This window comes from Panthera uncia, chromosome F2 (genome assembly GCF_023721935.1).
Source record: "Panthera uncia isolate 11264 chromosome F2, Puncia_PCG_1.0, whole genome shotgun sequence".
NCBI classification, from domain to species: Eukaryota; Metazoa; Chordata; class Mammalia; order Carnivora; family Felidae; genus Panthera; species Panthera uncia.
Genome location: NC_064812.1, coordinates 38,611,294 through 38,625,505, shown reverse-complemented (window position 1 = coordinate 38,625,505; position 14,212 = coordinate 38,611,294). Strand labels below are relative to the sequence as shown.

At 39.8% G+C, this 14,212-nt stretch overlaps 1 protein-coding gene across 2 annotated transcripts in view; it reads left to right on the top strand.

The window, feature by feature from the left end:
• POP1 (POP1 homolog, ribonuclease P/MRP subunit) overlaps positions 1–14,212 on the top strand; it is a 35,407-nt gene that overhangs the window by 6,567 nt on the left and 14,628 nt on the right. For both annotated transcript variants that reach the window (XM_049633047.1, XM_049633046.1), the window contains 6 exons: positions 4,079–4,166; positions 4,592–4,779; positions 5,661–5,917; positions 6,041–6,134; positions 8,657–8,768; positions 9,342–9,461. In XM_049633047.1, the coding sequence (XP_049489004.1) occupies positions 4,079–4,166; positions 4,592–4,779; positions 5,661–5,917; positions 6,041–6,134; positions 8,657–8,768; positions 9,342–9,461 (859 nt within the window). The remainder of the gene's footprint in view (positions 1–4,078; positions 4,167–4,591; positions 4,780–5,660; positions 5,918–6,040; positions 6,135–8,656; positions 8,769–9,341; positions 9,462–14,212) is intronic.

Sequence of the window (14,212 nt, the reverse complement as noted above, 5' to 3'; positions counted from 1 at the left end):
CGTCGGGCTCTGTGCTGACGGCTCAGAGCCTGGAGCCTGTTTCAGATTCTGTGTCTCCCTCTCTCTGACCCTCCCCCGTTCATGCTCTGTCTCTCTCTGTCTCAAAAATAAATAAACGTTAAAAAAAAATTAAAAAAAAAAAAAAAAGAGAGGATAACATTAAGGGGAGATTAGTTCTGGAAAAATAGGTAGGAACCAGGTCCTGCAGGGTCTTGGTGGTCATGTTTGAAATTTATTCAGCATTGATTCATTTGGAAGTCATTCATCAACAACAAATATTTGTGTGCCCTTAGCAGTGTTCAGAATGCTGTTGTAGATGTTTAGGATTCAGTGGGATGCTAGGAAGTTTGTTTTAAATTCTCTGAGAGGACAGTTTGTTTTATGCCTGGTAATAGTATTTATCTGGTCGTCCCTCTCCCCTTCCCCAATTGGTAAATCAATGGCTTTCATTCTTCCAGGACATATTTAGAAATTTACTCTTGGAAGATTCTGTCTTCAATGGCAGGATGGCCTTGACCAGGTTTTATTGTTTTTTAAGATTTTTTTATCTGCGTGTAGTTGACAAACAGTTACATTAGTCGCAGGTGTACAAAATAGTGATTCAACTTCTCTGTATTTTATGCTGTGCTCACCACAGTGTAGCTACCTACCATCTGTCACCATCCAGCACTATTGCAGTATCATTGGCTGTATTCCCTGTGCCTGACCCTTTATCCCCCTGACTGATTCGTTCCATAACTAGAAGCCTTGGCCAAGTTTTGAAAACCATTGGTGTTAGGAGTCTCTGATGCCTCTTGAAAGCAGTAGAGGAGAATAATCAATATAAAAACCTTTAAAAAAAAGTTGTGGTAAACTATACATAACATCAAATTTTACCGGTTTAATTACTTATTTAAGATTTTATTATTTATTTTTTAAAGTTTACTTATGTATAAAACATTAAAAAAATTAATTAAAAAAGGGGAACCTGGGTGGCTCAGTTGGTTAAGCATCTTACTTCGCTCAGGTCATGATCTCATGGTTTTGAGTTTGAGCCCCACATGGGGCTCTCTGTTATCAGCACAGAGTCTGCTTGGGATCCTCTGTCCCCCTCTCTCTCTGCCCCTCTCCCGCTTGTTCTTGTTCTCTCTCTCAAAAATAAATAAAACATTAAAAAAGTAATTAAAAAAATAAAGTGCATTTATTTTTAGACACAGAACAAGTGGGGGAGGGGCAGAGAGAGAGGGAGACAGAGAATCCCAAGCAGGCTCCATGCTGCCAGTGCAGAGCCCAGTGGGAGGCTCAAACTCACGAAACTAAGAGATCATGACCTGAGCTGAAACCAAGAGTTGGACACTTAACCGACACCCATGTGCCCAAGGTTTTATTTTTGAATAATCTCTACACCCAGTGTGAGGCTCGAACTTGCAACCCTGAGATCAAGAGTCACATGTTCCACTGACTGAGCCAGCCAGGCACCTCTTTTAAGTATTATTATTATTTTTTAAGGTTTATTTATTTTGAGAGAGAGAAAGAGAACAAGCCGGGAAGGGGGAGAGAGAGGGGAACAGAGAACCTGAAGCAGGCTCCATGTTGACAGCAGAGAGCCCAATGTGGGGCTCAAACCCACAAACTGTGAGATCATGACCTGAGCTAATGTCGGATGCTTAGCTGACTGAGCCACCCAGGCACCCTACCCTTTAATTATTTTAAGTGCACAGTTCTGTGTCATTAACTATAGTCATATTGTTGTCTAAGTGTTATCACCATTCATCCCCAGGTCTTTTTCATCTTCCCCGTTGCTCACTCGCCTACTCCCAGCAACCACCATTCTACTTTCTGTCTTTAGGAATTTGCCTATTCTAGATACCTCATATAAGGAGAATCACACAATATTTATCCTTTTGAGACTGGCTTACATCACTTAACATAACGTCTTCAAGGTTCAGCCATGTTGTGTCGTGTGTTGGAATTTCCCTTCTTTTTAAAGCTGAATAGTACTCCATTGTATGTACATACCACATCTTGTTTGTCTGTTTATCCAGCAACGGACATTTGGATTGCTTCCACCTTTTGGCTGTTGTGAATGATGCTGCTATGAAATGAACTTGCAAATATCTTTTCCAAGTCTCTGTTTTCAGTTCTTTGGGTATATACTTAGAAGTGGAATTGCTGTTTCACATGGTAATACCGTGTTTAATTTTTTGAGGAACTGCTCTACTGTTTCCCATGGAGGCTATGATATTTTTCATTCCAACCTGCAATGTGCCAGCGTTCAATTTCTCCATGTCCTCACTGATACTTACTATTTTTAGTTTATTTGATAATAGCCATCCTAATGGGTGTGAAATAATACAAGAACCTTTTAAGGGCTTTTGATTTGAAGATTCAGCAGCAGAAATCATTGATTATAGTAAAATCCTTTATCTATATTGTGGAAACTGGGATCCAGAGAGATAAAGTGACTTGTCCAGGGTCATGCACCTTGTTGGTGGCTAGGTAGCCTTTGGGCAGCTGATTTCCCTGGCCTGTGCTTTTTCTGCCATACACTGCCATTTCCCAAATTTTAAGACAGATGGGTAAGTTACTTCTTATTTGGGGCAAGATTTTTGCTGCCGTTATCAGATATTTTCTTTACATTTGATCAGCCCTAAGTAATACAAATAATAGCTAATAGTAACAGACATTTTTGAGTACTTAATCTTATGCCAGGCCTGGTTTTAATGGTTTATATACGTTTACTCTTTTAGTCCTTACAACACCACAGCAGACGTAGTTAGCATTATTTCTACTTTACAGATGAGGAAACTAAGGAACAGAGAAGTTATGTAATTTACCCACGGCTATACAGCCAGTGAGTGGTGACGTTGAGATTTCAGCCCAGGTCTGATGCCACGACTTCCAGGCTATTAACCGTTGTTTGGTGCTGACACTCAGTTGTACAGATTTGGGTGTGGTTCACCTGTACACTGATAGCTGACGGTGGATCCCTGCTGCTGGGAAGATTTGTGTGTGTGTAATAGCACTGATTTCTGTGAGTTTGTCAGAAGCTTAGCTGTAGTTTCCCTTTTAGTCTCAGGTGCTGAGTGTACTGAAATTGCTTAAATGTGATGTGGCAGAGGGGCTGGTTTGGGGGTCAGTGAGCCCAACTCGAATGCTGGCTTCTCCACTTGCTGATGTATAGCTTTGTTCAGGGACAGTCTCTGTCGGTATCCTCGTCTGTCATACGGCAGCAGAAAGTACCTGGCTCGTCACGTGTTGGTATGTGTACGATGTAGTAGATGACAGCCCAGGCCCTGGCACTCAGCATCCGTTCAGTGACTGTTACTGTTGTTTTGGTTCTTTAACATACTTGTTTTACTAGCTCAGTTGATCTCTTGCCATCTCATTTAAGTCGGTAAGGTCTTGCTCTCATTAATTTCATTTTTCCTTGAACATTGTTTAGTCAGAGTTGAATATCCTAGTCAAGATTAAGCATGGGAGGAATATAGGATAAATTAATTACGACATTATGTCTCTAGGTTCAGTGTTAAATAATCTTGGAGTCCTGAATTAGCTAACCAAAGTGAACTTTAGCATAACTTTGCAGAATATATTGATATCGTGGTATTCTACTCTGATTTCTTAGATAGATTTGGGGGAGGAATAACCCTTTACTTAGAGGCAGCAGTTTTTATACTCTACTTAAAACTTGTTTGTAAAAATGGCATAAAACGCAGATTAAAAAAAAATGTTTTATTTATTTAAGTAATCTCTGCACCCCATGTGGGGCTCGAATTCATAGCCCCAAGATCAAGAGTCTCATGCTCCTCTTACTGAGCCAGCCAGGTACCCCCACAGATTTTCTTTCTAGAAAAGACACAGTAACTTAAATTTTAAATGAAAATTCATTTTGATTTTGCTTTAGATTGGTTTAAAAATATTTGCTAATGTCCTAAGAATAGACAGGTTTCAGGTTTTGTCTTAAAGAAATGATAGCCTTGGCAATTTGTTCTGAGTCTTGGACTGGTAGAAGTTTTTCTGATGTGACTTTTGGCGTTTTACAATTTTCCCCCATGTCCCATTCTAAGTATTTGATTACGTCTCTTCCTTTGTGCAGGATCTATCCTACTACTGTTGTTTGGAGCTGAAGGGCAAAGAGGAAGAAATACTGAAGGCACTTTCTCCGATGTGTAGCATAGACGCAGGTAAACTGGTTTTAAAGCTGAATGCTCTTTTAGTCTTTGCGTATTTGTTCATTTCATGAGCAAGTAAGTGTTTTGGAATTTAAATATATATAAAATGCGTAAGACAGTTCTTGTTCCCAATGAGAATGTTAATGTAAGAAAGGTGGGGTGGTTTCAAATTATTTGTAGCATTGTTAAGTGGAAGGTGAGAGAACCTTTATTTTGGTGTAGTGAATTCAGTGGGGCAAAAACTCAGTCCCCATTCATTCATTCATTCATTCATTCAGTGTTTATTGAGAATTTACTGTGTGCCAGGCTTTGATCTATGCAGTGGTCAACACCAGCACCTCATCCCTCATAGAGATAGACAGTAGGTAACACGATGGCAATCAGGAAATACTATCTCAGCACTGGAAATCAGAGAATTTTGTTTTTGTTTGTGTCAGGACTGACTTTTGCAGCAGTTCACTACTTGTCTGGAAAACGCCAAGGTAGTGTCATACTTTACCGGGCAAATAAATACCCTAGAGAGATGCTGGGGCCTGTTACGTTTATTTGGAAGCCTGAGTGGACCCCTGGTCACACTTCTGAGAGCAGGCAGTTATGGATCTGGCTTCATCCAACTCTGAAACAGGTATAATCCTTGAGTTATTTCCTCATGACTCTGTTACTGCATTCTTAATTCCTGTTGAAATCAATGCTCTGGAAATTTAAATAGTATAAAAGTTTCGCCGAGAACTTGGTATTAGAATATAGGGAAGAACGTTACGTGAATATGAAATGAAGCAAATCTTGACCTTTCACTTTTTAGTAAATCCTAAGTGGAAGTAGAGATAAAACCCACCATATTATGTATGCAGTGGCTTGAAATGCTGCATTTGGTCTAATGGTCCTACCAGGTCTGAATTGCTTCGTTGGTATCCAGGTCCTTGTAAGAACCTCTTTGATGATAAGAAGCTATTTTGAGTAATTCAGATGATTTCTTTTTTTTTTTTTTTTAAGTTTATTTATTTTGAGAGAGAGAGAGCATGTGTGTGTGTGTGAGGGAGGGACAGAGAGAGAGAGAGACAATCCCAAGCAGGTTCTGTGCTGCCAGCGCAGAGCCTGATGTGGGGCTCGAACACACCAACCTGAGATCATGACCTGAGCCGAAATCAGGAGTTGGGCGCTTAACCGACTGAGCCACCCAGGTGCCCCAAATTCTGATGATTTCTAATCTCTCTTTTTTTTTCTTGGCATAGTCACTGCTTTTTTCTGGTAGACTATAAATTTTCTCTTTAATCTGATTTTGGAAAATGTTAATTGTTCAGAGTAGTCACATTATTTTCATTAATCTTTGACACTTTGAAGTTTTTTTGTTTCAAGTGTTGTGCACTGTTCGGCAGCACCAAAAAAGCTTTTTGATAAATCATGATGAATTTCGTTTAATTTGTAAAGGTATAAAAATGTGTATTTTTAAAGGAAGAAAAAAATAATACGAACTGAACTACCTGAAGTTTTTAAATATTTCCTTAGGATATTTTAGAGGAAATAAAAGCAGCGTGCCAGTGTATGGAACCCATCAAATCAACTGTCTGTACCCCGGAGCCCCTGCTGACACCATCGCAGGAAAAAAGCCAAACGGAACTACCTGATGAGAGAATTGGCAAGAAAAGAAAACGGAAAGATGATGGAGAAAATGCTAAACCGGTTAAAAAAGTCATCGGTGATGGAACTAGAGATCCACATCAACCATATTCTTGGGTCTCTCCAGCCACGGGCGTTATAATCAGGTACAGGTGAATTCTCTCTGAATCCTCCGAACAATTTTAGTGAAGACTTGTTCTGTTTTTGCCAGTGGCTCAGACACTGTGTATGATGAAGGTTTCCATCTTAAGATCTTTTCTCTCTTTCAGTGATTTGACGATGGAGATGAACAGGCTCCGGTTGATCGGTCCACTTTCCCACTCCATCCTAACTGAGGCACTAAAAGCTGCTTCTGTCCATACCGTAAGAGTAAATGTGACTGTAGTGGTTTAATCCAGTTATGTCCTTCCTAGCAAATTTGAAACCTAACATATTTCAGTAGCATTTTGGGCCACGCCCTATGAATGTTTATTTCTCTACTTATGTTTAGTATCAAATACTTTGTCATCTTTCACTTCTAGAGGAACAAATCTAGGGAAATCTAGTAAGTAAACTAACTTGTTTAAGTGCATACTCTCCTTGCAAGTTTGTGAGTTTTGTGGGTAACAGAGAACCCCTAAAATCACTGAAAGTGTGTACCGGGTTTTATTTGTTTGTTTGTACTTGTGTGGTGCGTATTTTCTGGGGCTTGTTTTAAGGGTCTGTGATCCCTAAAAGGTTAAGAGCAATATGTCTAGTGCAGCAGTGTCTAGTAGAATTTTCTGCAAGGATGATAGTCTTCTGTGGCATCTGTATGGTAGCCATTAGCCACATGTAGTTCTTGAGCACTTGAAGTGTGGCTAGTGTTACTGAGGAACTGATTTTGTACCTTCGATTAATTTTAACTAAATAGAGATAGCTCTCTGTGGCTGGTGGCTACCAAGTGGACCACGCAGATATAGAGAGGAGAGATTAAGTTAGGAATCAGACACTCGGATTCAGATCCTATTTGTTTCCTCTGTATTAGTGCAACTCACCCTTCTGTTGACTGTGCCTCTCACAGATTTGACATGGCCAAATAAGATGTTAAGCCTGAATAGGTTTTGAGCTTTTAATGAAGAAAGATACTTTAAAAAACAAAGGCAGTGGGGCGCCTGGGTGGCGCAGTCGGTTAAGCGTCCGACTTCAGCCAGGTCACAATCTCGCGGTCCGTGAGTTCGAGCCCCGCGTCAGGCTCTGGGCTGATGGCTCGGAGCCTGGAGCCTGTTTCCGATTCTGTGTCTCCCTCTCTCTCTGCCCCTCCCCCATTCATGCTCTGTCTCTCTCTGTCCCAAAAATAAATTAAAAAAAAACAAAAAAACAAAAAACAAAGGCAGCTTCTCCTTCCCTCCCTCTCTCTCTCTCTTTCTCTCTCTTCCCCTCTCCATCGCTTCCACACCTGCCTCAACCTCTGTGTCTCTTGCCTGAATACCGAAGCAGCTTTTTCGCTTCCTCTACTGTTCCTTCTTTTCACTCCATTCTCCATGCAGGCAATGGAATAATCTTTTAACAATTTATTCACATCATGTTACTTTCCAATTAAAAGCTTTTGAATAGTTTCTTATTGTATTTATGGTAAAATCCAAAGCCTTTAATATGACTTCATACTCTTGTGCCTTCCTGCGTCTGCCCTCATCTCTCCTCACCTGCATCTCAGTCACACTGGCCTTCTTTCAGGTCCCAGAATATGTCAGATCTCCTCTCCTTTAGAGCCTTCACACCCCCTTTCCCCACCGGGCTGAACTTTCTGCCCCCCACCTCCTCCTCCGGCCCCTGCCTTTTCTTAGCTAAACCTTCCTTGTTCTTCACATTTCAGCCTCTATTATCATTTCCCTCTAGAATCCTTTCCTGACCCCCAAGTTAACTTATATAAGTTATATTTCATTATATTTTGCACATTTCCTCAATTTATATGTCTAGATCTGCTTAGGTACTTATGCGATGTTCACATGGAGCTTTGATGGCAAAGATTCTGTCTCCAGTGCTTAGCACAGTGCCTGGCACAGAGTAGGGGCTCCACTCTAGCTAATAAGTTGCTCAGTGAGGATCTGAACCTAAGAAGTTAGGTTCCAGAGCCTGTACTTTAAACCTGTAAGCTATGTTGTCTGAGTTTCTGTGAGGTAAATAGCCCATATGTTAACATGGTGCTTCTTTAGAATCTGTAGGAGCACATCCTACTTCAGTGAACTTCAGTATGAATCATGGCTATAGGTTCTCTTCCTTGGTGTGTAACTGGTGCTTGAGGTGCTCTTTGGTTTTTTGTTTTAAGGGTTTTTGTGTTTTGTTTTGTTTTGTTTTGTTTTAAGTAATCTCTGTACCCAGCATGGGGCTTGTGACCCCATCGAGAGTCATACTCCTCTCTGCCAACTGAGCCAGCCAGGTATCCCTGAGGTGCTTTTTGAAACCTTGCTCGATTCCTGTTTCTGTCTGAGAAAAATATAAGTAAAGCATTTGTGTGTCTTATTTGAAGTTTTTTGGAATAATGTGATTATAAGATATCTTTTTGCTTTTTCAAACAGAAGGTTTCGTTTTCCTTTGGTGGGGAACGTTTTGTTACTTAAATTGGTATGAAGTTGGTGGTAGTAGGAGAGGAGCAAGGAGCAGGCCTCTTTTGTCCATAGTGTGCTGACAGAAGAATGCAGCTATGGAGTAGCTTGGGTGGTCTCTCTGAAAACCATGGGTATTGTTGTTAGTGTGTGAAATCTCGAGAGAACTGTAACACTATGTCCTTGCCTCTAGTGAGAAGAGTAGTCAGTCTGGTGTTAATTACTGTGTTAAATATAATGGCAGTTTCTCCCATATCACAGCCATAATAAAATTATCAAGTCCAATTCATTATTTGGTGAATAGGAATTGTTATTTTTCAGGAGGGAGAGGACACAGAGAAGACACCTCACCATTGGTGGATTGAAACCTGTAAGAATCCTGATAGCGTTTCCCTTCATCACAAACAAGAAGCCATTTTTGAATTGTTGGGAGGTATTCAGAGGGAATGCTGACTGGGTGGTTTGGGGAAGAAGGGAGGAGTGGGAAGTGGGTTCAAAGAGTGTTTTACAGTTGGGCTGCCTACATGGAGTGGTACTTTTTAACTTGTTACTGCTTGTCATAATATAGCAAGAAAACATGTCGGAGAGGTACCTGACTCAGTGAGCGTGGGAAACGCTATTTGAGTATATGTTAGTATTCCAAATAGCTCCCATTCTGTTATGATAGGTAAACACATAGACCAGGTACTAAACCAAGGACTAAACTTACTTGTATGTAATTGCATTTGTGTATAAAGCTACTGTAGTTATCAGTGATGGCAATATACATGTTCGTGTTGTAAAATAATGTTTTGTTAATTTAATGTTTTTGGTAAGAAACGTCATTCTTTATGAATGTTAATCTACTCCCTAAAAGTATTAATAGGAAAAAAGAGGAATACATGTTTTTTAATAGCCCAAGAAGAAATTTTTATTAAAAAAACTGAAAATATAAGCATATGTATATATATTGTGAGTGACTTTGTGTAAACTTGTTTTTTTTTGTTTGTTTTTATTTTTGTTAAAGGAATAACATCACCAGCAGAAATTCCAGCCGGTACTATTTTGGGACTGACAGTTGGGGATCCTCGAATAAATTTGCCTCAAAAGAGGTCCAGAGTTTTGCCCAACCCAGAAAAATGCCAAGGTAAAGTTTCTAGAACACTCTTGGTTTTCCTTACAGTTTTGAGTAGTTTAGTCCCATTGGAAGAGTTCTGTCTGACACCTCTGCATTAACTTCACTTATGAAAAGTTGAGATGATCTTTACCTGCCTCCTTTTCAAGGTGATTATGACCAAAGGAGATGGTGTGTTTGGAAGTGTCTTTTAGCTTTGAGACATGTAGCCTGATCCTTACGTTCATTTTTTCCCCCTTGAGTTCTTTATTTTTAGTATCTGGTAAAAACTTTCTTTCTGGAAACTGGGTTCTCTGAAAATGGCTGGCATTTCAGAATTTTAATTGTGAGGAAGGGATCCGCACCCGCAGCTGGTCTTGTGCTCATTGGAAGCCTCTGTCTGACCATACAGATGATCCAGGTTCGAATCCTGGCAAGGCCATCCCAGGTGCTGAAGGGTAAGATGTCTTGGTTTAGACTCAGTGGAGTGGCTCACGGGAGTTGTTTGGTGGGGGTGGCCTAGGGCAGGAGCTGGCTAAAATTTTAGTCTAGTCTCACGTTTGCCACACTGGTGCTAATATCTCATTGTATTTACTGTCATTTAAACACTCTTCATTGGAGGAATCATAAAATTTCTGTTGTGAATTTTGAGAGGAAAAATACAGGTATGTGTAGTAACAACTTCAGTTTTGTTTGTTTTTTCGTTTTTTTTTTTTTTTTTTTTTTTTCACCTCCACATGTAGTTAATAGCTTATTAAGGGAGCAATAAATTACTGTCTCAGGACCTTACATGAAAGGTGGATTGGATGAGAGAGGTGTAGAGGTGTTTGAAGATATATAGGCAACTTAGTTAATTATGGAGCCTTAGACTTTTCTCAATGAGTTGTTGCCTCTTTCTTTTCTTTTTTAATGGCATTATGGTCTGGTGCAACCATGAAAATTGTAGTGTTCACTATGCCATTAAATGTTGACTACAATAATCGCCTTAAAGCCATAGTTAAACTCTATTTAGTTTCCTTGGCTGCCTGAAATCCTTTTTTGGAATGAGGCAGTTATATATTAAACACTTTTAAAAAAATGTTTATTTATTTTAGAGAGTGAGTGAGTGGGGGAGTGCAGAGAGAGAGGGAGACAGAGGATCTGAAGCAGGCTCTGTGCTAATAGCAGAGAGCCTCGTTTGGGGCTTGAACTCAACGAACTGTGAGATCATGAACTGAGCTGAAGTCAGAAGCTACTGAGCCACCCCTGTATTAAATACTTTTTAAGGCTTTTATCTTAATATAAATCAGTTCCAGGAAAATTAAAGTTCATCTTGAAAAACATGATTTAATTTCTATAAAAGCTTACTGTATTATCGGTCATTGTATTTTATTAAAACCGTTTTAAGTAATTTCTTTGAAGACATAGTCATATGTGAGTCACATAAAGCAGTAAACTTTTTTAAGCAGTATTATATCAATATTACTAACAAATGTGATATATCATCTAGGATTATAATTCAAAATTAAAGTTAGAAATAAACTTTGATGAGCTGGGTCAATTGATGGAATACTAATCCTTGGAAGAATCTCAATGTCACGATCTAAAACTTAATTCTCTGATATAGAACTTCCAGTTTCTCTTTCTATATCTGAAGTCATTATCTGCCTTTTTGACTTAGGAAATTACAAGGGTTTAAGGAGCTATATGCCAGGAAAGGGGCATTTGCCCCAAAACCTAAATACATATTTTCTTAATTAAAAAAAATTTTTTTAATGTTCATTTTGAGAGAGGGAGGGAGGGAAGGTAGGGACAGAGAGAGAGGGAGAGACAGTATCTGTAGCAGTTCCAGGCTCTGAGCTGTCAGCACAGAGCCCGACATGGGGCTCAAACTCATGAACTGCGAGACCATGACCTGAGCCGAAGTTGGAAGCTTAACTGACTGAGCCACCCAGGGGCCCCATATTTTCTTCTTATATCACAGTATCCGAATGATATATACCCTCTCTTTTCAGAGTTCTCTAATTCCTAGTACACATGAGAAGATAGTTTGTTATCCACATAAGTCAAACCCTTCTTTATGGTTTAAGTAGCACCAAAATTGGTCCATTTTGTCTGTTAACAGCCTTAAAACCTTAAAGGCTAAAGGAGTGTCTTTTCTTACTCATTAAAGCCCCTTTCAGTCACAATTTTTATGTTAATGAGGTGGAAAGCCTCTAAGGATGGTGGGCTGGTGACCAGGGGAACCAACCACAAGGTAAGAAGGTTGGAATTTTCAGCCCTTTTACCCCTGCCCCATCCAGACCTGCTTGTGGAAAGGGGCAGGGGTTAGAGATTGAGTTTCATTGTCAACAGCAATGATTTAATCAGCCTTGCCTACTTGATTAAGCCTCCATAAAAATCTTACACTGTTGGGGTTCGGAGAACTTCCGGTTTTTTAAACACATGGAGGTTTTGGGAAGGTGGTTAAGTCCAAAGAGGTCAAGGGCATCCCTTCCCTCATACCTTACCCTATGCATCTCTTCCATCTGGCTGTTTCTGAGTTAAATCTTTTTATTTAAAAACAGAAAAGAACATTACATTAGTAGTAAGTAAACTGTTTTCTTGAGTTCTGGGAGCCATTCTAGCAAATTATTGAATTTGAGGAGGGGGTCATGGGTGAGACCAATTTATAGCCAGCTGGTCAGAAGTACAGGAAACCAGGGACTTCGAATTGGCATTGGCATCTGAGGAAGGGGCAGTCTTGTGGGACTGAGCCCTGAAACTGTGGGATCTGACACCATCTCCAGGTGGATAGTGTCAGAATTGATTTGGATTGTAGAACATCAGCCGGTGTTGCAGAATTGCTTGCTCTGGGGAAAATGGCTACACATTTGCGTGTCAGAAGTATTGAGAGTAGAACAGCAAGAGTGCAGAGAAGGAAACAGTTTCTTTCAGTGAAGAACCTGAAGTAATGATGCATATTGATGCTTTGAGGGGGGCCTGGGTGGCTCAGTCAGTTGAGTGTCCAACTCTTGATTTCAGCTCAGGTCATGATTCCAGGGTCATGGGATTGAGCCTCTTGTTGGGCTCCGTGCTCAGCGTGGAGCCTGCTTAAGATTCTCTCTCTTTCCCCACCCTGCTCTCTCCCACACTCACGCGTGCACGCTCTCTCAAAATAAAAAATAAAAATGAAGAAAAAGTTTACTTGATCATTTGATTCTTGAATTTGATTTAAATGTTAATAGTGTGTTTTTGCAAATCTTTTCAACGTAACACAGTATTTCACCATGTAAATAAAATCGAATTTCTCTTGTACTGTTATTTTAGTATGTATTCTCTTTCGCATCTGCTGATTTGCCCTGATTGTTTTAACTAGTCTTTGTCTTCCAGAGATGGATTTGCTTTAGACAATGCTTTACGTTGTGCTCATGGAATTTTTATAATCTTTCTCTTTACCCATTCTTTGGTAGTGTGTACCCAAACCACGGGAAGAGTCAAGTTGCCTTTAGAGTGATAGGTGAGAGATTGTCCCTTTTTACAGCTTTTCCAAGCACCTTCAGAGCACTGATCTATAGTTGACTCTGCAAAGTGTCCAATTATTGGTCATTTTGTCCCAACTTCTCTGTTTCTGCTCTTGGGAGAAAAATCCCTCAGCTTCAGCTGTGCCCCTTAAACTGTTCTGCATATTTAATTTAGAGTGAATCTAAAGATTATAAATTTGGTTTATTTGATTCCCAAATGAGAAAAGCATTTATTAATTTCCTTTGCTTCTGTAAGGAAACTTATTAAGAAAGTTTTAATTTAAAATTTGGTCATCCTCAAATCTACTTAAGAAAGGAGGAAACAAGCTATTTCCTTCAACCTTTAAGTTATTCTGGAGTTATGTAGTTAATTAGAAGGCTTTTGCCTGCGTATGAAAGAAAATATGCTTAATATGAGCTTTGGGCAAAGGACTTAGAATTACATTCAGAATTGATAAGTCATTCGAGCCCCACTGACGTGCATGCTGACTCAGCTGGTAATACTCTCTTTCTCTCAACTACTGAAGACTGTTGACCTAAAAGGGCCTTCCCTTTTGCCTTCAGACATATTCTGTTTTGTTTTAAATAGATGTTACATTTTAGAACAGCTTTAGGTTCATAGCAAAATTGAGTGGAAGGAATAGAACGTTCCTGCTCCCACATATGCACAGCCCCCATGAAACTGCATTGACACATGGTTGTGCAGAGTCCATCGTTTATATTACGTTCACTCTTGGTGTTTTATGTGGGATTTGACACATTTATAACAACACGAGTCCACCATTGTAGTATCATAAAATAGTCTCACTGCTCTAAAAATCTGTGCTCTCCCGATTCATCTCTCATTCCCTCTCTCAGCCTTCATCTTTTTACTGTCTTCATAATTTTCTTTTCCAGAATGTCGTATAGGTGGAATCATACAGTATGTATCCTTTTCAGATGATCTTCTTTCACTTTGTAATATGCATCGGAGCTTCTTCCATGTCTTTTCATGGCTTGGTAGCTCATTTCTTTTTAATTCTGAATAAAATTCCATTGTCTGGATATACTACCTACTTTGTTTCATCTATTTGTTTACTATTATTTTTTTAGACTATTTAGAGGTGAGGTCGTGCTTTCCTGTGCCATGTCTTTTGTCTGCAGCCAGCTCTGAATAGAATCTCAGTTCTGTCACTCAGAATCTATGGTGGGACCCCACAGGAAGGCATTCTGGGTAGATAGGGGCTGTTTGAAATGGAGCCCGTTTGCTCCTAGACAGGCTGTGTGAACTTCACGGCACACAGCACTGTTACTCGGGATGCT